This window comes from Centropristis striata, chromosome 14, assembly GCF_030273125.1.
Source record: "Centropristis striata isolate RG_2023a ecotype Rhode Island chromosome 14, C.striata_1.0, whole genome shotgun sequence".
Classification (NCBI taxonomy): domain Eukaryota; kingdom Metazoa; phylum Chordata; class Actinopteri; order Perciformes; family Serranidae; genus Centropristis; species Centropristis striata.
Window position 1 is genome coordinate 11,920,175 of NC_081530.1, and position 26,875 is coordinate 11,947,049.

A 26,875-nucleotide genomic window follows, 5' to 3' on the forward strand; every position below is an offset into this window, starting at 1 on the left:
TCACTCTGAGTTGTCAGAGGGGGAGGCCTGGCTCTGCTCCTCCTCCTCCTCCTCCCTCTGTGAGGTAGCTGGTCCCAAATGCTGCTGCTGCTGCTGCTGTGCTTTGACCGGACAGCTGGCCACCATGTGGGAAACACTCTGACAGAAATGGCACTTTTTGGGCTGAGGGGGCAGCTGACACTCTTTTGCATGATGGCCGGGTTCTCCACAGTTGTAGCATCTGAAATGAACAGAAGACAGAAGATGACCTTAGGATGGTTGCCACAGTTTTTCTCTGTTATTGAGTGTCCCTGAAAGAGCACAATATAGATAGATAGATAGATAGATAGATTACTGAGGTATACTGAGGTAGCATAAATAAAAACAACAATAGAAAAAAAACCACAGAATAGAACAGAACAAGGACACTTAAGAAGTTAAAAAAAGCAGATCAGTTGGTAGGATGGTTGACAAGATGAAGGTAATTATACTGATGATATGATGGCAACAATGCTATAGTGACTAGACGGTATATAATAATAATAATAATAATAATAATAATAATAATAATAATAATGATAATAATAATAGTACAGTATATAATATAGAATATATATAATATAATATGTAATAATAAATATAAACAATATAAAATAAAATGAAAAATATAAATAAAGTTATTATAAGTAAAATTATATAATTATAAAATAAAATAATATGATATATAATATATAATAATAGTAATAATAATAATAAATAAGGCTGGAAAGGCCGGTATTATAATAATAGTAGTATATTACAGTATATAGTAATAATAGTAATGGCAGCAACAGTATATATAATAATAATAATAATAATAATAATAATAATAATAATAATAATAATAATAATAATAATAATAATATTAATAACATAGCAATGTGTCGTCAATATATACTATTCACCGGGCTTAGTCCTAGATTTTATTCTTCAGTTTCTTCCGTGTTTTTTTCGGTCAATTTTGAGGATTTTTGAATTCATTTTTCAAAATATCATCATTATTTACGTAGGACGTGTTGCAACATTGCACTGTGTAGGCCTACACCTAGGTAGGTGTGCAAGAACTGTCCCAGCATGCGGTAGTACAAAAGATTGGTTCATCATCCTATTTTATGTGTACTCCTGCATTGTTACTGGGGTCAATGCATTCTGCATTGTGCTCTACAGTGTTTCTACACAAGTGATGTCAATGAAACATTTGGGAGGTTCTCCCCATGGACAAGCAAGACACATTTGTGATAATGATAAGCTGGTTATAAAAAGGAATCGATACTAATATCTCTTAACCCTTTGATGCACAACATGGGTCTAAAGTGACCCGACAGAGTTTTTATGTTCTATGTCTTTGCAATAAATTATTTTCATCATTCAGTATTCGGGGTTTTCCTCAATTAGTTTGTTTTTGATCATCATACATCCTAATTTTTATGTTTAACTTTATTAATTTTTGAATAAAATCCATTTTGTGTCACTACCCTTCTAATGCACAACATGGGTCAAAAATGACCCATATCCATTTTTTTTTAGCTAAATAGCTTGTTAAGCTAACTACTTAGCTAACTTCCTGGCTAAGTATTTTGCTAAGTAGCTTGCTAAGCTAACTGCTTAGCTAACTTCTTGGCTAAGTAGTTAGCTTAGCAAGCTATCTAGCCAAGTAGTTAGCTATGTAATAATACAAAAACTTTTTTTCTTCATAAAGTATGAGAAGCAAAATGGAAATAATAGGGTCATTTTTGACCGATGTTGTGCATCAAAGCGTTAAGCAGCTCTAAATCAAACAATTGTGATTATTATTAGTGATTAGTTTTCATGATGAAAATGTAATTAAAATCATGTTGATTTTACAGTTACCTGCATGTTTTCACTGAAATTCCTTTTATCAACATTCTTTATTCGTTATGAATTAAAGTAAGTGAGACCTTTGAAAATGATGTCCCGTGGTTCAGAGTAAAGAATCAGGGTGAATATTAAGCTCATTAATCAGTCAATAAGCTGCAGCAGGTTTGGACTGAAGGACTCCACTCTAGATATAAAAATAACCCTCTGAACCCCAACATAGACAAAGAATCGTATGTTTTCTTTGAAAGATCACTTAAATTATAATAATAATAAAAGTCTATCGTAGAAAAAAATGTAAAAACAATCATTGAATATGAACTTTCCAACAGTGCTTGTTCCAAAAGTCTCTGATGGAAAACGTAACCAAAACAAAGCTTAAAGTTGTGATATTTCGGTCAAAATCCCTTTATCCTATGTGTCATTTAAAACGTCTGTGCCCCTAAGCAACACTGTGAAGCCATGATAGATTCTACTCACGTGAAGTGACACATTATTCACTGAAAAGCAGACAGAACAGCAGTCTGTTTACACAGAGCAGAGAGGAGAGGACAGGAGGGGTTGTAAGTGGAGGTTGTACCAATGCAAATAGTTCACTATGTACACTGATGGGCACTTGGAAAAGTGTTCTATATATAAATTCCATTTTATTCCAATTTTTTTTTTTTTAATTATCAGAGAACTTCAATTTTGCGCTTTTTCTTTTTTATGATGTATGTCATTATAACTCTGTTATACTGCACAAAAGAGATTTTTGAGTTGTTCACACATGCTTGTGCTGATTCCATAGAGGTGCAGGACTTATATATTGCTGTGAAATACAAGGCCACAGATTCCAGAAACATATCAAACCAGACCCAGTTCTTGCAATGTTTGGGGTTGGGTCAGCTGTCATGAAGCTCTCTATGTCAAACAACCAGAAGAATGTGATTTGTTTTGTGACACTGTTAACGAGAAGGATAATTCTGCTGAACTGGAAACAAAAAAAATCCTCCATTCTATCAAGCTTTACTGAATGATATATGAAACATTTGCAGTCAGAAAAAATAAAATTCACCCTGAGAGGTAAGATAAATACCTTTTACACAATATGGCAGCCATTTATACGAAATATAACCCCATGAAAAATTAACAACTATAATTTTTAGAACACTCCAAGTTGTATTATTGCTATTTAAATATCTTTTATTTGTGAACCTTATTATCACTGTTTTGGTATTTGATTTGACTCCACCTGGGTTTATTGCTTTTATTTTTCTACTATCATTCTGTTCTTTCGTGTTGATATGAAGCATAAATTAACATGTAACTTCTTTATTTTTGTATGTGAACGAAAGGAAAAAAAACCCAATAAAGAGAAGTTTAAAAAAAAGAAAGAAATACAAGGCCACAGGCAGTTAAATTGTAAAAAGAACAAAAAATGCCTGAAACTGCTTGTTGTTCAGAGGGTTATGGGGTTTTGTAAAACCAAAAAGTCCAGACTCATATCTAATGTTAACAATTTGTGTATTGTACAGTATATCCATTTTTCATTCTGATTGTACACTGTAAACTAGACAAAATATATATTTATTAAAATATTTGAATTATTACATTGCATGTAATACAAGTCTCATGAAAATAGGTTTTCATATGAATCCATATGCACTGCAAAAAAAGAAAAGTTGGGTGAACTCCAAATTTCAAGGCAACAATTTTCAATAAAATTTTAAGTTGGACAATTAAACTAAATATTTTAATTTTTGTTTTTGAGTTTGTTCAACTCTGAATTTCTCTGGCACAATTGTAACGCCGCAATGAATGTCAGCTAATGTTGTGACCACAATTTTGAGTTAGCATTGATACGCTAATGGCTACTCTTGTAGCTGTAACAAGCAGCACCGCTAGCATCAGTTAGCCGCTAGCATCAGTTAGCCGCTAGCTTTTGCTAATGACCGAATTTCACAACAAAGAAATAAGAGTTAGCAGAACTACTGTCCTTTGTTGTGAACCCCATCTTGAAGATATAAGTAACAACAACTCACAAACTTGTTTTTGAGCATACAACTGGCTTCCTTTGTTGTGCTAACTTAAATTATTGCCCTAAATGTCAGTAATTTTTATTTCCAAGTTTTACCAAATTAAATCACTGTTTTAGGCCAAAAAATACAAGTTGGCTTTTTTGCAGTGTGTGAATAAACCACATCTGTAGTGAAGTGATTCACTTCCACCATCAGAGGGCAGCAGACACCAGCTGTGCTTTCAGCTCTCTTAACAAATCTGTCACCATGCATCCACATTAAGCAGTCCCAGTGCTGGGCAGCTGTTAAAGGATTTGTCCAAATTGATCTTCACCCCTCAAGGGAATGTATAAGCAATACTTTGACAAGCAAACCTAAAACGGGCTTTGTTGTTCTACCAATCAAGATAAAAGAGTGGACCTTGGCTTTATATTTAAAATCCTCATGCACTCATACTCATTTTACTTATTGTTCCTTCACTGTGAAGTTTGAGCTTCGAAGTGCAGGATGACTTAGAGTCTGCTGAAGAGGAACATTTATTTGTGCTCACCTTAAATCTCAATGAATCACCCAAACTGTCACCCAATTCTGGATTTTTCAGTGAGAGAGGGAAAAAAGAGCATATTTCTAGCTGCTTTCCTTGGTTTTCTTCATAATGATTTTAGCAATTATCAAGAAAACCATGTTAAATGTCTAGATATCAGCTCTTAAATTAAACTTTTATGGGATATTTTTGTTGCCATCATTATATTTGTCCAAACAAATGTACCTTTAGTTGTACCAGGCATTGAAATGAACAATAAATTGAAGAAAAAGGGTGGTCTAATATTTTTTTCCATGACTGTACCAAGGTTATTATAGTTAACAACAACTAACGAAAACGAGAATTGAAAAAACATTTTCGTTAACTGAAATAAAATAAAAACGATAACCAACTGAAACTGTATTTTGTGGTTACAAAACTAACTAAAACTAACTAAAATTAGAGTGAAAATGTCCTTCGTTTCGTCTTTGTCAACTTTTTTCATACGTAAAGCTTTTTGTTTGATATGAAATCTATTTAATCTATCTGGTTTTATGACTTTTTAAACTTGGGGCTGAGATGATCAGACAAAGGAAATAAAGGAAACATTTATTGTGACTTTTTAAAATCTTGCACCCAACAAATACCCTGTTACAAAAAAAATAAAACTAACACTAAAACTAATAAAAACTAAAAAACTAAAAGGCAATTTTCCCCAAAAAAATAAAATAAAAACTTACCCAAAAAAACCTCACCCTGAAAACAAGTTAAAACAAACTAAATTTGAAAACAAAAAAATCACAACGAAATTAAAACTAAAACTAATGAAAAATCCAAAACTATTACAACCTTGGACTGTACATATGTCTACATTTACATAAATTATAGGGAAGTTTTTTTTAAATTATATTAAATAATTAAATAACCTATTGTATAATTCAAATTAAAAAAAGAGGCCATCTCAGGGCTGTATATCTGCATATATAATGTATAATATCACAATATTAAGTTATTTTGTTTACCTGTTTGTCTTGTCATAGTAGGAAAAACACAGGTGTAATAAATAACAGTGATGACTGCACCAGAAGGTTTAAATGTTATTAAAACTGCAATATGGACTAATGCAATATCTTAGTATTGTGTTGCTGAAAAGAAGCTCCTGCCTACAAATTGTTTTCTACAGACTTAAGAAAAGACCATAGACCATAATCATATCAATAGATTTTTCGGGTAATTTGAGAATAATGATGCAAACATGAGTGTTTCCTCCAATATGAGAAAATAATCTTGATTAGATGTTTTTTGCTGCATACACTGTAAAAAATATGTAGATTTTACAGTGAAAAAATGCTTAATCATGACAGTAAAAGACCGTAAAAAATTATAAATGGGTTAATTCAGTTTCAGTAACAATGAAACAGCATAAATGTGTATATCAGCCAAAACAGTAATTTTTACAGTTTAAAAAAAATAAATACATTACTCTACTGTAAAATACACTGGCATCATGTTTGCAGCAAAATATACTGTAATATATATTATAATAATTTTTGCATTTATTTTTGTAAAAATACTTTTTCTCACTGTTGAATGTACTAAACACTATATCTCTAACAAAAATATACTGTAATATTTAATGGTAAAATCTTTAATTTATGCAGCATTTATAAAGTCTTTTCTGGTCAATTATATGGCAGAACAACGTTTCTTTTGGAAAAACTTTTTACTCTTTAACGGTAAAATATGGAATAAATTGGCAATCTTAAACGTGAAATCAACAGTGCTAGTATAATTTTACTGTAAAATTTGAAAAAGTTGTACCAAATTTATTACGGTAAAGTTCTGGCAACCACAGCTGCCAGTTTTTTACTGTAAAAACAACTTTTTTTTTTCTTTTACAGTGTATCTATTGTTGCATTATTTCGTTATGCCAATCCCAGGACCCCTCACCGTGCATAATAGCTCCCTGAGCTCCAGCTTTTCTTTATGAGTTGTTTTTTTTAATGATGGGTCTAAGTGCTATATAAATACTGTGAAATGATCAAAACTCTCAATCCATGGTGAAATACGTAAATTTAGCCTCAAATTTCTGCAAAACTCTACAGTGTCGTCATTGATGTGATTAATTACACCTGTGCTTTTACTGTTATGGGAAATGATAATATTATTTATATGTATACATTTACAATTTAGAAAAATCTGTCATCTAAAGGGAAAACTGTATAACAATTAGGGCTGGGCGATATATTGATATATATTTAAAGGTGATATGGAATTAGACCATATCGCATTTATCGATACAGTTCAATTTTTTTCTTTCTTTATATATTAATGCTGCCCTTACTAGGGTTTGTCATATTTAGTTCTTTTGTAATGTTTGTTATTCTTTTCTCATATAAATATTTTTATTTCAGAAAAAGATTGTCTTATTTTATTTCATAGGCTATTTTTATTGAAGTTTTTTATTTTATTTAAATGTGTTATGTTATGGAGCTTTGATTTTTTTAATAAGGTACTCCTGTTATTATACTGTATTTATGTTCACTTAAATAAACGGTTTCAATAAAACTACTTATGACATGTCATATTTGACTTCGAGTGAACATTTGCTCTCACTTTGAGATAAAAATATCTGAACATATATCGTATATCGATATTCAGCCAAAATATATCGGGATATGACTTTTGGTCCATATCGCCCAGCCCTAAAAACAATAGCAATATATGAACACATTTTATATTAAAAGTTAGTAGATGATAACATTACATAATAATCTGCCATATTTCTGGTATTAACAGGTCAGAGTATGTATGAATGTGACCACAACAAGATGCAATGATTAAAGGCAACAGTCCTGCTGCCGTTTGTTGATCTTGCAGCTGCATTGTTATCAGGAAATCAATGCTGAGAAAGCTAATGATCAGTAGCTAAGTGAAATCCTGTTGGTGAATTCATTAGGGCAGGATAAATACGGCAAGGGAAGCTCAAGCACTGTGTAGTGTGACACAAAGAGACACTGGTCACTTAAACAGGGGAACAAAACCCAATGATTTTTAGTGTATGGACAACCTGGTTTCTAAGAGCCCTGGCTTTTCCCTTTTGCTCTCCATCTGCAGTCAAACATGTATGTAACCCTTTGATACACAACATATAAACACCTTCTAATGCGCAACATGGGTCAAAAATGACCCGCATTCATTTCCCATGTTATTTCATGCTGCTGTGTGTTTGAATATCTATTTTTTTTTATTACAGCAGATCATTATATCCATTTTTCCTTTCATACTTTATGAAGAAAAATAGTTAATAGTATTATTACATCAAGTTTACACACATGGGTCAAAAATGAACTTTTGCATTAGAAGCATAATGATACAAAAAGTGATTCACTAAATTAATAATTTGAGTATATGTGTAACTATGTTTGTCTTATTTTTAAGGTTTAACTTTAAAAGAGTTGTTAGAACCACCAGATTACATTGGAAAATGACATATTTTAACATTTGAGACTTATTAGAGCCACCAAATAATAATTTCCATTGGAAAAACACCAATTTAACAAAATAGGATAGTTAATATTTGTGTCTTCTTTGTCAGGTTTTAAATTGGTGATTGGTGAATTAATGACAACATGTAAACACCTTCTAATGCACAACATGGGTCAAAAATGACCTTGTGCATTAGAAACGTAGTTATAAAAAAAGGGTTTTTATTCAAAAAGTAAGAAATGAAAACAAAAAAATAGGATGTATGATGATCAAAAACAAGTTATTTGAGGAAAACCTGCAATACTGAATGATTTAATTTATTGCAAAGATATAGAATATAAAAACTTAGCCGGGTCACTTTAGACCCATGTTGTGCATCAAAGGGTTAAAAGAGCAAGTAGCAGTTCACCGTGATGAATGACAAATCCAAAGCAGGTTTCATGTCTCTTCATACTGCTTTATTACTGTGCAGAAATGCATGGAGAGCAAGCACATTTCATCCACAGAGTTGTAAGTGACACTGTGGGATCTGTTAATAAAAATAACTGGTAGATATGTGATGAATAATAGAGGCAAACCATATGATCAGCCTCCCCTTACAGTGCACTTTTTATTTTGACAACCTCTTCCTTTTATCAAAGGATAAGGTTTCTTTGGTTTCTTCTGCTTCTCTCTTCAAGAAAACGCATGTAAGAAGGCAAAACCGACAATGGCTTTACCCAGCTGTCAGTACCTTCTGACTTTCCTGTCTGTCTCTTTGTTATTGTTTAAATCTATACACTGCAAAAACCAACTGACTAAAAATAAGAAATAAATAACTAATTAAGCAAATACATGCTTACTTACATACAAGTAAGTAAATGTTTCTTTGTAAGTATTCTTTAAATAAGTAAACATATCTAGGCACTGGAAAAACCAATGATGTCTTGAAATAAATCCAAACATACATATTTTGAGCAATTGTGGCTTGAATAGCCCAACTGTACTAACATTAAAATAAGCTAGCAATACTTGAAACGAGCACATTTTGGTGGTAGAAAATGCTTTTAAAAAAATAACATTCAACCTACATGCAACTAAAACTTGTGCTTGTGTGCAAGAAAAGATTTCACCTTCGAAAGCTTCCTGAGGTAAAAGAAGCAACATTTCACTATTGCACTAATTTGGTGGTCCAGTTGAAAATCACTGTCCATTTTAACACCCAGGTTTGTGACAGTCGACTTTGTATAAGCTGCCAAAGGACCCAAGTCGACAGGGCAGGATTCGCACAAGCCACTAGGACCAAACACAATTACCTCTGTTTTCTCCGTGTTAAAATTAAGGAAGTTAAGGGCCATCCAGGCTTTCACATCGTCAAGACAGGCCAGCAGGGGTTTGATAGAAAATGTCTTACTTGACACATAAATCTGGCTGTCGTCAGTGTAACAGTGGAAAGAGACGCCATGTTTTCTAAGGAAAGACCCTAAGGGAAGCAAGTAAAGGAAGAAAAGCAAAGGCCCTAAAATTTAACCCTGTGGGACCCCATATAAGAGCGGAGCAGTCGAGGATTCACTAGCCTCAAGACCAACACACATAGTCCTGTCCGCTAAGTAGGACCTAAACCACTCCAGGGTGCTACCACCAATGCCCACAAGTTGCTGCAGATGGTTTAACAGAATAGAGTGATCGATGGTATCAAAGGCAGCAGTCAAGTCGAGCAGCACAAAAATAACATGGTTGCCACTATCATTTGCCATTAAAATATCATTAAAAACTTTTAAAAGAGCAGTCTCGGTGCTATGCAACATTTTAAAACCAGACTGAAAAACCTCCATGATGCTGTGTTTATCAAGGAAAGTTTTTAGTTGTGCATAGACTCTTTTCTCCAAGATTTTGGAGACAAATGGCAACTTGGAGATGGGCCTGAAATTTGCTAAAACAGTACTGTCAAGGCCAGGTTTCTTCAGCAAAGGTTGTATGAGTGCATGTTTGAGGGCCCTAAGGTAGAGAAAACTTCTTTAAAGAAGTGGGGAGGGACCACAACACGAGGGGAACCTGATGGTTTCATATGGGCCACCACATCCTCAAACACTGGCAGAGTCACATGTTCAAATGTGTTGAACACTGCTGGGCAAGGAAGGTTGAGAGAGATGAGAGCGCTGGGACTGAAGTAAAACAACAAAGTAGAGGGTCGTAAAAACCCCAACAATGGGCTGAAAGATGCTAGTATGCACTAAAAAGCTGATGGGAAGATGGCAACTGGGGCTTACAAATATGTAGTTTTATTTTTTCTGAAACAGCTGGTCACTGTTTGTTTTATTACATGTTGTTTAAAGAGGAGGACATTTGTTGGGAAATCATTTCTGTAGTGGATTAACCCACATTTGGTGCTCCAGTTGAGTGTTTGGGGCAGCAGGACGGTGCATGTGGGACTGAGTCAAAATAAAATAAACGACAGTGTGTGTGTGTGTGTGTGTGTGTGTGTGTGTGTGTGTATTCTTGTACTTCCTCCACCGAGGACCACGACACGTTTTAACCAACAGAGTGAGGACACTTTTGCAAAGTGAGGACATTTCGGCTGGTCCTCATTTCTTTAAAGGCTTTTTTGAGATTTCAGACTTTGTTTTAAGGGTTAAAGGTTACATGATAATGATACTTAACTGAAACTGTATTGTGTGGTTACAAAACTAACTAAAATCATAGTGAAAATGTCCGTTTTCATCTTTGTCAACTGTTTTCATACATAATGAAAATGGATAAGGCAAAATTTACTGTTACCTCTTTTAATCTCCCACCCAACAAAGACCCCATTACAAAAAACTAAAACTAACACGAAAACTAATAAAAACTAAACATTTAAAAAAAAAAACTAAAAAACTAAACATTTAAAAAAAAAAAACTAAAAAACTAAACTAAAACTAGCAAACTCACTCTAAAAACGAATTAAAACTAACGACTTCACTATTCCAATGAGGACCCTCACAAAGATAGAAGTACAAGTATGTGTGTGTGTGTGTGTGTGTGTGTGTGTGTGTATGGACATGAATGTACAGTGTGGCTCTATGAGACAGATCAGACTTTGAATAGTGTTTGAGGTATCTACACTGTAAAAAAAACTGTTGTTTTAATGGAAAAAAACGGCAGCTGTGTTTGCCAGAACTTTACCGTAATAAATACGGTGCAACTTTTTCTAATATTACGGTAAAATGATATTAGCACAAAAAAAATCCATCAAAAGAAACGCTGTTCTGCCCTATAATTGACAAGAAAATACTTTATAAATGCTGCATAAATTAGAGATTTTACCATTACATTTTACAGTATATTTTTGTTATAGATATTGTGTTTAGTACATTTAACAGTAACAAAAAGTTTTTTTGTAAAGTTTTACAAAAATAAATGCAAAAATGATGACTTGTATATATATATATAACAGTATATTTTTGTTACAAACATGGTGGCAGTGTATTTTACAGTGGAGTAATGTATTTTTCAAAATATAAAAAACTGTAAAAAAAAAAATACTGTTTTGGCTGTTATTTACATTTACGTTGTTTCATTGTTACTGAAACTGAATTTACCCATTTATCATTACGGCCTTTTACTGTCATGGTTTAGCAGTTTTTCCACCATAAAATCTACAGATCAGGATTTGAATACACACAATGCTTAATAGATGCAAAAATGGTTTGGGTTTCCATGAACTAAAATCTGAAACATTAAAAAAATACATAAAATAGGTGTCTTTTAAAGCAAATAAACTGAGCCTGTGATGAAACCCAGATCAAGCCCTGCATCCTCTCACAGCTAAGCAGAACTTCCTTCCTCCTCCTCCTCCTCCTCCTCCTCCCAGCCCCCCATCAGGGCTCAGTATTGATCAGCGTGGCCACGAGGGTGGGAGAGGGAGCTCCTTTGTTTCAATACAACTGTGACCTCTGAACCCTGACCCCCGCTCACTCAACACCCCTCCTCCCACCCTCCTCTCTACCTCATTTGCACACCACATCCCATTGTTGCTATGGCAATGGTGACCTCTGACCTCTCTCAGGCACCTACATCTGTTATCAATTAAATGGATAGGATTCTTTCCTCTTCTGAATGCTACATTTATGTTTGGGAGAAAAGAGGGAACATGTGAATGCAATCAAACCTATAGCGGGTATTTAAGGACAGGAAGTTGTGGGATTAGTTTTTATCACTGCCCACCATGATTAATGAAGTTCTACTTCATAAGATGCTATAACATTAATAACGTTGCCGGGTCTTAATGGCCTACAGTCTGCAAACTCCTTCATTCTTTAACTGCGACATTTAAGTTTTGGAAGCTGTAGAAAGTAGAAACATCTGTATGGAATCAAATCCAGCAGGTATTTAAAGACATGGGAATGGTTTTATTCCTGGAAGCCATGATACATATGCTCAAATCTACAAGATGCTATCAAATTAAAGGCCTCACTGGAACTTAATTGCCCAAACAAGCTTAAAAGACAAACAGAGAAACTACATATACTAAATGACAGTATTCTTTAGTAGTGGCCAATTACAGGTTAATTTATAGCCTTTAGATTTGTGCTTGAAAATAAAGAGATAGACTTTGAACTGCTGAAGCACTATGGCCAACACAGAAGCCAAAAGATGGAGCGTTGGGGGGTTGAAGAAGGCTGAAGAGATCAAACAATCTATTGATCCAGCTCAGCCAGCTGCTGCACAAAGAGCCAGCATTTATCCAGCAAAATACTTTATCTTTGAGAAAGTTCTTCTTTTAGCTTTAACCCTCTGGAGTCACCAAAAGTGCCAAAGCATGCCCTACTGTAAATTTACCTCTAAAGTTCTGGCTGTAAACTCCATGAGGCCAGTTTCAGTTTGATGATGATATACCAAGTAAAACTGGAGACAAGCTCAAATATATTTAGTATAAAATGATAGAACTGGATGTAACCCTCTTATAGGTTATATTTGCAACATTTGAAATTCTTTATTGGGCATGATAGTGTTTTGAAAGTTAAAAAAAAATCACATTTTATGTTGGACTAAAGGACTAAAAAAGACACAAAATGACCAAAAAAACACACAAAATGACAAAAAAAGACAAAGAAAGACACAAAATGACAAAAAAAGACACAGAAAGACACAAAATGACAAAAAAGACACAAAATGACCAAAAAAAAGACATAGAAAGACACAAAATGACCAAAAAAGACACAAAATGACCAAAAAAAGACACAAAATAACCAAAAAAAGACATAATATGACAAAAAAAAGACACAAGTTGACTAAAAAAAGACACAAAATGACCAAAAAAGACACAGAAGACCAAAAACACACAAAATGAGAAGACAGAATGACCAAAAAAACACAATACACATAAAATGACCAAAATGGTTACGCACAAGACAGAAAAAAATACCAGAGTTGGAAGACAGGATCACACACAATCACAAGATCATATTTATGTTGTTTTTTCTTTGTTTCTTTTTGGTTCAAAATGTTGATCCAGTAAGTCAGAATAAAAAAACAATTATTATTAGGTCATATAGGTGAGGTTGTGCTGAAAAAAAGATACCAACATGGCATTTAAAAATTTTTAAGTGATGTACACAGGCAGGATAAAAAGGATTCAAAAATATCCCAAGACTCAATGGAGTCAAGCATAACTTTCATCAATACGATGATAAACTGACATCAATTGCAAAAGTACAGATATGAAAACTGCAAAAACTCTCCCTCCTCTGTCATCACGTTTATGTCTGGATTTTCAGTATTTAAAGGCACATTATGCAGGAATTATTGCTGACTGTTTGTAAAAACACCTACCGGCTGAACGAAAGTGAAAGCAAATTCACCTTCATTTTGGAACAAGCTTTGTCAGATTGCCATTTTGCTTTGCCATATTTGCATTTTTTTCTGCACTGTGTCCATTATTTTCTTAGCTGAGGCGACGCCCATGAATGTCCGGAACACAGAAAAAAATAAATTAAAGAGAAAATACTGGCAGAGGGAAAGCTCTCTGTGGTTGCAGCCACATCATACACTTTCCCTAGGTTTCAAGTGATGATTGACAGGTATTACTTCTCTATGAGTCCATACATTGTTGTTGTCTTTTAGGAAAATCCTGCATCGTGTACCCTTACAGTTAACAATAAAAAAATAAATTAAATAAATGTAAAAAAAATTCTGATTGTGGTTCAGCATTTCCACTCATTTTTCAAGATTCACTTTTAATTATGTGTTTAGGGCTCAGTTGTAGGGGGGATGGATATTATCTGGACATTTAGATTTGAAAAGTAATTTTGATTTGATTTGATTTCAAGTCCTTGCTTCCTATTTAAGTCTCAGTGAAATTAAAAGTAACATTTTCACCTTTTCAGTTAATTTATTACATTTATATTTTTCCTGTATTAAAAAAAAGGCATTGTATGTTTTCTCTCTGGGTATTGAACATATAATATTTCATACTCTGACCGAATTGCCACCATAGTATTGAGTAATGAAAAAATGCTTTGTTCAAGACCAAATTTCAATGCCTAAGGGTTAAATTGCATCAACTGGCATGCAACATGCTTGTACCAGGATCTAATCGTGCTTATGATTGGCTTTCTAATGTTAGACATCGTAAAGGTATGCTGGCATCTTTTAGGAACCAGTATCAAAGTCAAGGTATTGGTACTGATACCGGTACTGGTACCGGTATCAAAACTTTTAGAACAATAGCCAGCCCTTGCCAAAGTTCCTGCCATGAACATGCTGCTTAAATGTTATTTCTCATGTCTATAAGATAATCTTAAAGGATCATAGACTTATGTTGTTGTTGTTTTTTAAATCTTTTTCTTATAGTGAGATGGGGCAATTGTTATCACTATCCTGGAAACGGAGTCCATCCCTGGTTAGCATAGCTTAGCATAAAAATTGGAATGCAGGGGTGAGACCTCCCTCAAAAGTAGGGATTTTTCCGATAGTATTGTGATATTTTGCGTTGCAATATTATATCAATTCATGGCCGCCAAGTATTGATATGTAGTGTTCCGACGTCCGGCGGGCAGGTATTTTCTCACTTTTAGGGATATACTGGAGATACTGTAAACTGGAAGATCTAAGGAATCTGTAAGCACGATGTGGAGTCAGGATATCGTGTCGGGAATTTGTTGAAATAACGCTGCAAAGTCAGGCTTGTTTCATTAAAAAAATCAGAGCAGTGAAGCTTAAAGTTGAGGAAAGTTTGATAAAATGCTGCAATTGTTGTCGTCCATACATGTTTGATCAGTTCATCTCAGTTTACTGAATACTTTGTTGGTCAGTCTGTGGGTTTGACTCTCATTGTGGAGAAATAAAAAGACTGAAGTGAGATGAATAGACTGAGAATTTTCTCTTATTTGACAAAACAATTATTGACTGAATTAAGTATAAATTCTTATAGTGAGATGAGGCGATTGTTATCACTATCCTGGTACCTGAGTCCGCCCCTGGTTAGCCTAGCTTAGCATAAAGATTGTAAGCAGGGGTGAGACATCCCTCAAAAGTAAAAAAAACCATGATGCACCTCATTTGCATAATCTGTGCACAAACAGAAATGTAAACTTATCATTCGTGTTTATGTGCCAAAGAGCACGTGGATGTCCTCAGACTGGACTCACCTGTCAGCCTTGGAGCGTCGTTTCTGTGCACTCTTTGGTCTTTTCTCGCTGCCCAGACATGGTGCTCCGTTGGGCCCTGTAACCCGGACGGACTCCAGCCCTTTTGATGATTTCTTAAAGGTGAACTCAACGGCTTCGCCTTCTCTGAGGCTGCGGAAGCCCTCCATGTGCAGTTTGCTCTGTTAACGAAAGAGAAAGCAAGTGTCACAATTAAGGCTGCAAACATCAGCCAACAATCTTTCGAACTACGGGAAGATAATTGATGATGTGAAAGGCTCTGTCTGAAGGTAACATAAATGTTCTTCCAGCAGCTCGAAAGCTCACTAATTAACATGTTGTATCTTTCACACTGCGGTGTGGTGGTGTTTTATTTTGTGTTCTGGTCTTGTTATTTCCTGTTTTATGTTGAAATAGTAACTCTCCTCTTGTTTCAGGTCACTTGCCCTTCCCCGTGTGTCATCTGTCTGATTGTCTCCCCTAATCACCGATTGTGTTCACCTGGTGCTCCCTTCCCTCCATGTGTTCCAATAGTCTGTGTTCACCTGGTGCTCCCTTCCCTCCATGTGTTCCAATAGTCTGTGTTTTCCCTTGTCTTGGTCCAGTGTGTTTGACCCCGTCACCATACCAGCCACTTATCTCCTTCTTGACATAGCTTGTCTTGTTTTCGCCCTTTTGGATTCCACGCAAGAGTGATTTTTCTTTGTAATTTATTAGTTAAGTGCAGTTCTTAGTTTCATAGTTTTTTGAGGCAGCCGTTTTGTTTTTCCTCCTTTTGGAGTGATTTTGTTTTCTTTATTATTTCCCCCCCTTTAGTCCTTATCCAGTTTTTCATAGTGTTTTAGTAGAATCTTTTATTTTGCCTATCAGGTTTTGTTCCTCCCTTTTGGAACGCTTTTAGTTTGTAAGTGTTATTATTTAATAGTTTCCCCCCGAGAGTTTAGTTAGTTTTTTCCCCTTATCTGAGATTAGGATTTTTATTTAGTTTATAGTGTAGATAGGTTCAGTGTTATCATCCTTTGGAGCGACTTTTCTTTGTTCAGTTTTTACTCAGAGTCAGGTGTTATATCACCCTTTTCTTTCACTCTGTGAGGACTTACACTGCTGCATTCTTTGAATAAAGAAACTTTTAAGTTCACCTGCTCTGCATCTGAGTCCTGGCTGATACCTGACAGTATCGCTTTTATTTAAAGTGTGAAGACACCACATTTTGGTTTTATTAGGAATTATAAGCAGGTCTATTTAAAACTATTACTTTATTGTATCAACAGTGTCTTAGAAAAGTCCATCTCAGATCATTGAACAGCATCTGAAACACTCTCTCTACACAACTTCTTTCATGTTTCGCATGTAAAAACAAAAGCAACACCATGAATGTCTTTGACGAGAGACTGACCAGTGTTCATGCATCTGTATCATTCATATTGCCTCACCCCTCAATATGAAGGCAGGCAAGTGCATTCACTGCTGTTCTTAGTTTTCTATTTCACTGTTTTTTTGACACCTAAAGACACAGTTTCCAGTCCTTTACCCTTTGATGCACAACATGGGTCTAAGTGACCCGACAGAGTTTTTATGTTCTATATCTTTGCAATAAATTATTTTCATCATTCAGTGTTACAGGTTTTCCTCAATTAGTTTGTTTTTGATCATCATACATCCTAATTTTATGTTTTACTTTATTCATTTTTGAATAAAATCACTTTTTGTGTCACTACTCTTCTAATGCACAACATGGGTCAAAAAGGACCCATATCCATTTTTTTGCTAAGTAGCTTGCTAAGCTAACTCATAAGCTAACTTCTTGGCTAAGTATTTAGCTTAGTAGCTTGTTAAGCTAACCACTTAGCTAACTTCTTGGCTAAGTAGTTAGCTTAGCAAGTTTTAATTCTATTGTGTTGGATTCATTCCAAATTCTCTTGATTTAGAATTACATACACATAAAGATTATATTTAATGTGATCAGAATAAGGACGCCTTTATATTTAATACATTTTATCAAATATATTAAGTAAAATGAAATGACTACAAAATAATGTATTACAGTGTTGAATTAATAGAAACGTGTAACCTGTCAGGGAATCCTCAGCTCTCTCATAAAAATCCAATCCTGTTGACAGCCCCGTTTAAAGATCAGTGCTTTCAAACACCCCTCCTCCCCTCGTGTGTCCATCCAAACCTCCACAGCATTCCTCACCCCAACCCCCCCTCTGCTCCCTCAGTACCACCACCTACCTACACGCAGCCAAAGACTCCAAAATGGGTCCATCTGGTCAAGTCTCCAGATGAACACTGCACTGAAGGATGTTGGGAAATGCAACACAGGGTAGGAGTACATTCCTGGGATAGTTACCAGGCGAGGAGAGGTGGTGAGAATGTATGTATGGTGTGCTACACAATTGATCCTTCACTGATTTGCTTTCCAATTGTAGTGGTAAATAAAAAGATTGGTGATTTACACAGTGAACAAACACCAGCTGCACTTCATTTGGTCGGTCAGTAAAATTCATTTTAGGGCCGGGACTTTAACGCGTTAATTGAGATTAATTAATTACGCACTTATTTTTGCACAGCAGAACGTTTCTCACTGGATGACTTTCAGGCGGACCGATTATACTGGAGCACCAACTAGCGTTCATGAGTTCAGACAACAACAAACCACAGAGAACATGAAGGAAGAAGCTGATGAGACGCTTTGGTTGGCCCCGTGGATGATGGGACATTTTGTTACAAAAAAACCAACAGATGGAAGCGTTGATAAGAGCATGGTTGTGTGCAAGCTATGCAACAAGGAATTCACATATCACCGCAGCACATCCAGCCTCAAGTATCACCTCAATGCGAAACATATAGCAGCTAGCGGCTAGTGTGGTAGCTAGCGTGGATTGTGTTTTACTTAAAAAACCAAAGTATTATAGTTTACAGAAGGTCTACCTACCTATAGGCTACCTGCATTTCTGAAATGTACTATATTTCTAAATATGCTATTGCTACACCTAATGGCAAAAATTGCACTGGTCTGTTGGACTTGAACAAAAATAAACAATATTTTTGTTGCTTAAGCTTATGTATTCAGTCATTATTCAATGGTATACTAAAAATCCATGTGAAAAAAATTACTTCTCGTTGTTCTCAGGTAAAATATTTATATGCAATTAAAATGTGATTAATTTCGACTAATTAATTACAAAGCCTCTAATTGATTAGATTAATTTTTTTAATCGAGTCCCGAGTCCCAAATTCATTTTTTAACGTCCTATATAAGTATATACTAGAGGTGGGGGAAAATTTCGACACAACATAGTATTGCGATATTTTGCGTTGTGTCCAGCAAGTATTGATATGTAGTGTTTTGGAAATAATGCTGCAAAATTAGGCTTGTTTCATTAAAAAAAAACAGAGCAGTGAAGCTTAAAGTTTTTGAAAGTTTGATAAAATGCTGCAGTTGTTGTTGTCCATACATGTTTGATATCAGTTGAGTTCAATTTGACTGAATACTTTGTTGGTCAGTCTGTGGGTTTGACTCTCATTGTGGAGAAATAAAACGTCTGAAGTGAGATGAATAGAGTGAAAATTTTCTCTTATTTGACAAAACAAGTCTTGGCTGAATTTAATTTTATGGACACAAAATGCAGTTAAGCAGTTAAATCGCAATATATTGTATCGCAATAATCACTGTATCGCAAAATGCTTAAAATCACAATAATATCATATCATGACTCAAGTATCGGGATAAAATCAGGCCTCTGCTGATTCACACCTCTACTATACTATATAACTATACACTGTTACAGCACTTCCTGTTGTATCAGTATGGTTTACCACTGTCACTGTCACTCTATGAATGGACTACACATGCCTGGGTTCACAAACCAACCAGCATTGAGCCTTAATGGTCATTTGTCGGTTAATACACATTAGAGCTGCTGCTGGCTGAACTGGAATATAGACTATAAACCTGCTGACCAGTATGACCACAGCAGTGAAAGGCTCTGTCGACTGCAGTTTATACAGGAATAACAGTCAGACAGCAAACAATAAAACTACAGTTTGGGTAAAACGGTTGCAATTTGGATAGGGTTAGGCACCAAAACAACTTGATTAAATTTAGCAAAATGTCATGGTTTGGGTTAAAGTTTGTGTTGATTACATAAATAAGTCAGTATTGACTTTTGGTTTTATATGGGACATGAACAGCAGTCTTCAGGGTGAAAGTCCTGTTTATCCATTCTCCCCAATAGCCGTGTTTCCACTAGGGGGAAAGTGTCCACCGGGAAAGTCTCAGGCCACACCCTCTCAAAAGGCCGCTCACTCTGCGTGTCTCCACTACAAGTTAGCCCCCAGAGGGATTTAGAGACTCTGGAGGTGACATATGGTTTTCGCTGTCGCTAACTGTGCACAACGTCAGCAGCTAAAAGCAGCATGGCTAATTATGCACAGAGTCTCCGCTGATCATAAACATAGTGATTGTGAGATCGCTAAGTGAACACCTCCTGCAGCAGCAGCACATACACACTGTACTGCCACAGAGCTTACTGTAGCTAACTGCTGCTAACGGCGGCTCTTCTTAACAAGCCGGCCTCAGGCTTGTTAGCAGCTCGTTAAGAAGAGTAAGAAGGAGTCACTGGATTTGTCTCCAGTTGCTTTCTTGTAAAATAGTCGCTAAGGGGGTCTGAAAAGTCGCAAAAATTAGCAACAAAGTCGCTGAGTTGGGAACACTGCTTCGCTGGCTTTTACAAATGGCGTGTGTTGTTGTCGTGTAGAGTACTACGTCAGATCCTGCTTAGCGATCTATCCAATGAGTAACCAGGCTGTTTTCAGGGGAGAAAAAAAGACCCTGCTCTTCGACAGGGACGAAAAAAGCCCAGACAAAAGCCGGCTCAGGACTGCTCGTATTCAAATTAGGGGCGTTTTGGCGAGTGAGACCCGCCTCATTCCGGGTATTGTCTGGTAGTGGAAACAGCCCTAACGTCCTCCATGTGTCGATATCCGAGGACTTTCATTAGAAATGTTTTTGTGATTAGTCAAGAACAAATGTGATCTGGGAGGTTTTACATCTCCCTCAAAACATAAATGACAATGCCGTTTTACTGCATGGAAATGGCAGAGCAATTTATTGTAGGTACTATTTTCTCTCTAGTATAGTTCCTCCATGAAACATCTCACAAGGTCTGTGGATATTTTTGAGTAACTCGGTCATGATTTCTTGATAGAGACATCAAAGTATCTAAGTCAAATAAGAAAAATTGTGGCCACTATTAACAGTAGCTTGGCTATTTAAAAATGGTGGGTTTGTGCAGGATGTCCCACTTCTCTCCAACCAATCAGTGTTCTGCAGTGTTTAAACTGCACCTTCTAGTATCGCCTCAGCTCACTTGGAACCTTGACTGAGGTGGTTCCAAAAGATCCCCAGGCACCAGGTACTAGCCACAACTTTTGCTCATAGAAAACAAAGTGAGTTGAGTTTAGCCGTGCTCTACTATGCAATGGAAATGTGACATGCTGATCTACTGGGATTTTCACGCACAACCATCTCTAGGGTTTGCAGAGAATGGTCCGAAAAAGAGAAAATATCCAGTGAGCTTTAATGCCTCGTTGATGCCAGTCAGAGGAGAATGGACTGGTAGAAAGGCAACATTGTCAGTGAGGTGGTGTTTTATTTTGTGTTCTGGCCTTGTTATTTCCTGTTTTATTTTGAAACAGTAACTCTCCTCTCATTTCAGGTCACTTGCCCTTCCTCGTGTGTCATCTGTCTGATTGTCTCCCCTTATTACCGATTGTGTTCACCTGGTGCTCCCTTCCCTCCATGTGTTCCAATAGTCTGTGTTTTCCCTTGTCTTGATCCAGTGCGTTTGACCCCGTCACCATACCAGCCACTTATCTCCTTCTTGCCACAGCCACAGCTTGTCTTGTTTTCACCCTTCTGGATTCCTCGCATTTTTTTTTGTAATTTATTAGTTAAGCGCAGTTCTTAGTTTCATAGTTTTTTGAGTCAGCCGTTTTGTTTTTCCTCCTTTTGGAGTGATTTTGTGTTCTTTATTATTTTTCCCCTTTTAGTCCTGATCCAGTTTTTCATAGTGTTTTAGTAGAATCTTTTATTTTTCCTATCAGGTTTTGAACCTCCCTTTTGGAGCGCCTTTTGTTTGTGGAAGTTTTTATTTTATTATTTTCCCCTTGAGTGATTAGTAAGCTTTTCCCTTATCTTAGATTAGGATGTATATATTTAGTTTTGTTTGAGTAGATAGATTCAGTGTTTATCCTTCTTTGGAGCTACTTTTCTTTGTTAGGTTTCTACTCATAGTCAGGAGTTCATAGCCCTTTTTGTTCACTCTATGAGGATTTACTCATTTACTCGCTGCATTTTTAATAAAGAAACTTTAAGTTCACCTGCTCTGCATCTGAGTCCTGACTTGAGCCCGGCCTGACAAACAGTAACTCAAATAACCACTCGTTACCGCCAAGGTATGCAGAAGAGCATCTCTAAATGCACAAAACGTCTAACCTTAAAGCAGATGAAGACCACAATTCCACTTTATTAGGTACACCTTGCCAGCTAATAAAGTGGCTGCACATGACCACATGTTGTGCAACCTAATAAGTTTAAAGGTAGTTTAATACTGTCAAGCTATATGTGACAAAGTCTTTGCATGTTCTATCATTTTCAAACCATTTAAATTGAGCAAGTGTGGAAAAATATGCACAGAGTTATTTGAAAAATTGGTCACAAACTACCAATCTCCCTAATCCGAAGTTATTTGATTAAATTCGGCTCTGACAACATTTAATTGGTCATTATAACACCACCCACAATCTCCCATCAGATCAAACCTCTGCACACCAGTTTGACATCAACAATTCACTGGAGTTAAAAACAAGCATATGCAGGTTTTTTATCCCCTCTTTGATCAGATGATTTACAGCGACACAGGGGCAGGTAACTTGAGAAGAGGTCTCTGCCAAACGGCTCTACATGGGAGGTGGGACTGAAACTGGTGGTTGTGTGGGCTCCCTGATGCTTTAATGACTTTATAACAGGAAGCAGGGCTGGATAGGGAGAGGAATGAGCCTTGTTATCTCTGCTTTAGCCTCTAACCCCTTTTAAAAAGAAATGTTTGAGCTCAACACCTTTGAGGTTCCGCAGCAAATATCTGTCTGGGAGGTGAAGCGAGTGGGGGAGTGACTCGGGCATGGTTGACTTTAAGATGTGTTAATCTTTAGGTAATTTTATCACACAAACACATTCTTCTTACAAGCTGTTTTTGTGGGTTGGTGCCTGTCTTTACTTGTGTCTCACTCCCCTCACAGTTTTCTCTGAAAACAGAAAATCTAAAATATTTTCACTTTTAAAAAGAGCCAGAACCAGAAAATGTTTGCTGCTTTATTTTGAAAAGCCACTTAAATGATAAATCCATTATAAAATAAATTGCTGATGAATTTTCTGTTGTCTGATTAACTAATCAAGTAATCAAATAATTATTTAGTTACTTGCAGAATCCGAAAGAAGCATGTTGGTTCTCATAAACAGGGTTTTACACATGTTGTATATGTGAAACATTTATTTTGAAGGAGAAAGGTTCTATAAGCTTTTCAGCATCCAAGAACTACATTTATCTGATAACCATAGTAACTTTGCAGAATCAGATTAATAATACAAAATATATTCAACAAATAAATTATTATGTAGTATTACAGTTTAAGATAAATCTTCGCAGGATACCCAGCAGTATACCCAGCAGTATACCCATATATTCCTTAACATGAGTTCCCATTTACCAACTGCCAGAATTTACACACAATGCAGCAATAATTATAAATATAGATACATAATCAGTACTACTGATGCGTATATTTTTGTACATTAACTGAAGTAAAACTTTCGAAGATGTACGTGTACTTATTCCACCACTGTGAGCAGTACAGGTGAGAATAAGTGTTCAGAATGCAAATGCTGCTGGTTGGTAAATTACTTTTATTACAAATATGAACCAACAAATATGAACAGTTGAAATCTGTTTTGTTTATATATATATATAGCCATTAAAGAAATTATTATATGTATGGATTCAAAACCTGAGAATATATATTAAAAGTCTAAAAATATATATTAAAAGTCTGAGAATATACATTGAAAATCTAAGAATATATATTAAAACCAGAGAATATATAGAGAAACCTGAGAATATATATTAAAAGTCTGAGAATATATATTGAAAATCTGAGAATATACATTGAAACCTGAGTGTATATACTGAAACCTGAGGATATATATTGAAGGTTTTAACCAAACGTTTTAATATATATTCTCAGATTTTCAATATATATTCTCAGACTTTCAATATATATCCTCAAGTTTCAACATTTATTCTCAGGTTTTGAATCCATATATATAATAATTTCCTGAACAGCATGCTATATATATATATATATATATATATATATATATATATATATATATATATATATTATACACAGATATTTCCAGTACATTATCCGTATTTTGAACAAAAGATTCTTTACTGCTATTTGATGGTTATTGTTTTTTGTTGTTGTTGTCGTTTAATTTGTTTGTTTGTTACAGTGTACATGTTAGCATATAGCATATAGCAACTCCCACATTGTTTTGTATGTGTTCTGAGTAGCCTGTGTCAATTTAACAGGGACACCCACTGCAAAGCAGTTCTGGTTATTCTAATATTTGATATTTGGATAATCTGATGAATGAATGCACTGGAAGGTGTGTTGTTGTTAATAGTAAAAGGTGTAAGAAGTGTATCAAACAGCAGCAGCGTCTCACCTGGTGGACGAACACATCCAGCGGTTCCTGCAGAGGAGCTCCGTCCCTGCAAGTCATGGAGAGGAAACCGAAGCCCATCCGCACGTTGAACCACTTGCAGAGGCCGCTGCCCCGCCACAGAGCCGCCTCCTCCTCCTCCTCCGTGCCCTGCGAGCAGCCTGACACATGAAGGCAGCATGATCAACCACAGCTTCTTCAAACGGCAGCAAAATAAGGAACATAACGACGTGTTGCGTAATCATAATTGATGATGACATTGTTAATTTGTCATTATCAATGAATCTGCAGATTATTAACCCGATCTGTTAATTGTTTAATTGGAATTGGAGAAAAATACATATCCTTGTTTTGTCCGAGCAAACGCCCCACACATCAAATCACACTGTTGAAATTATTTTTTAAATTTATTCACACTATTGTACCTACAACTGCCCATCTTTAATAATAATAATAATAATAATAATTACATTTTTAATAGAAAAAATCTAATAATAATAATTCAAGAAATTCTTCTTATGATGCTTATAATAAGTAGAATAATTTTGCTTACTATTTATGATCAATATAATAATAATCATAATAATAACAATAACAATAATAATAATAATGGCATTTCTTTTTGTGGTTTTGTTTTGTTGTTATCAGTTAATTGTATTTGATATGTTTTATTTCTGTTGTATAGCACCTTGTAACTCGTTTTTGAAAGGTGCTATATAAATAAAGTTATTATTATTATTATTATTATTATTATTATTAATAATATTATTATTATTATTATTATTATTATTATATATTTATCATATTCTTAGGCTATATTTGATCCAATAGCATATCGATATCGTAAACCCCACCCCTTTTTTTTAAAACAACACAGCAAATTAAATAAATAAATTATAAATAAATGAATAAAGTCAATGTAAATAAATAAATAAACAAATAAATCATACCTATAAGTGCACATCCATGCTATACTTCCACTACAAACAGGCCTTCAAAATAAAACCTATCTTCCTTCTCCTCTGACAACACAAAAATGCAAAAGAGACCAATCTTTATGGAAGCATATTTTTAAAATCACTGTTCCAATTTCCCCAAAGCTTCTCAGATAGACATAAGAAGTTGTATTGGTAACATTTTACAATAACCATCATTTATAAATGGTAAATAGATAGTTTATTAATGTAAGTTAATAGTTACTTTACCATTAACAAACAATTCAATAATTCTAATTACTAATGTTTATCAATGGACTTTTTATTAATGGTTTATAGTTGCAGTCATAACATTTTAAACACTATTTTAAGCATTTGTTAATGATTTCCAAACTATTTATACAGCTTTAAGAAAATGGTTGTGAAACATCTATAAAGGTTAAATATGAAGACCTAATTGTAGTACTTTATAAATGGTTAACATTTGGTTTATTAACCATCTATAAACATAACTTAGATGGTTATTGTAATGTGTTACCGTTGTATCTCTCAGTAAATGCACCAAATCTTACACCTCCATTCTACCCCCCACTTAAAAAAAGGAAGCAGACCTTCCCTCAGTCACCAAGTCATGGCAGCACTCCTGCTGAGATGTTTCTAAACAGCTCCTCAGAGGAAAACGAGACAATGCAGGAGGAAGAAAAGCTTCTTTTCTATTCAACCTCCTTCTTTCATTCAGAGCATCTGCAGAGAAGCTCATCATACCTTCTGCCATGGTGGGAGCTTCCCTCAGCCTCCTGCACAAACAGCTCCGGCCCGCAGAATATCAGAAGAAACGACTTAAATGCATGCTGGACATCCGTGTGAGTGAGTGAGTGTGTAGTCCTGCAGGAGAAAGGTTGTCTTCTCTTCTCTCGCTGCCTGCTCTCGTCTTGCACCATATGCACAAGACCCCTTTGACCCTCCTACCTCTAAGACCCACCACACACACGCGCGCGCGCACGCACACGCACGAGCCGCATTTTCGGTCAAGTCCACGTGATTTCCAATCGCAGATAAATCACACATGTCCAATAAGATCGGGAGCCAAAACAATTGACAAAATGACCAATCAGGGCTTTGGACGAGAGAGCTTAGTGTTGCATCTAAGGGCCCAGAAGGACATCACCCCGCCCACTGCCACCCTCCGCCACACACACACACACACACACACACACGCTCCCATCTGCAAAGCATTTTGCAGCTAATGTTCAAATAAAACACGATTTTCACATTTTCCATTTTCACAAATCCACATTTAAATCTCTAAGAAATGTGTATAAATGATCTTTCAACATCAGCACAGAAAATATAAAAAGTGAAAAAAGGTAACCACAATGAGATTTTTTTAGATTTTAGGCAAGGGAAGGCAAGGCAAATGTATTTGTAGAACACCATTCATACACAAGGTCATCCAAAGTGCTCTACAGATTTAAAAAAATGAATGAAAAATATGACAGACATTTCATTATAAAAGAATAAGAAGCTACATTTAAAGCAGAATGGAAATCTAATATTACGACAGTAAAAGTGTATTTGGAAGACAAAGAATACCTCCTGATAATGTGCCATTGTGTGTGTCTGCAAGCCACACAAAATGGAAAGAAAGAAAGAAAGAAAGAAAGAAAGAAAGAAAG

General features: G+C 35.4%; 1 protein-coding gene across 1 annotated transcript; it reads right to left on the reverse strand.

Annotated features, from left to right (window-relative positions):
- Nucleotides 1–25,974, reverse strand: LOC131985263 (protein lin-28 homolog A-like). Its single transcript, XM_059350304.1, has 4 exons — nt 25,965–25,974; nt 24,268–24,425; nt 15,477–15,655; nt 1–220 (listed from the first exon to the last, which is right to left on the reverse strand). The coding sequence occupies exons 1-4, from the start codon at nt 25,972–25,974 to the stop codon at nt 1–3; spliced, it is 567 nt and encodes a 188-aa protein (XP_059206287.1).
- Between the last annotated feature and the right edge of the window lie 901 nt (nt 25,975–26,875).

Excerpts from the sequence above, each read along its gene's own strand:
- LOC131985263 (XM_059350304.1), bottom strand. Across the intron at positions 15,656-24,267 it reads TGGATGTGTTCGTCCACCAG|AGCAAACTGCACATGGAGGG; the intron begins GTGAGACGCTGC and ends TTTCGTTAACAG. Across the intron at positions 221-15,476 it reads CGACGCTCCAAGGCTGACAG|ATGCTACAACTGTGGAGAAC; the intron begins GTGAGTCCAGTC and ends TGTTCATTTCAG.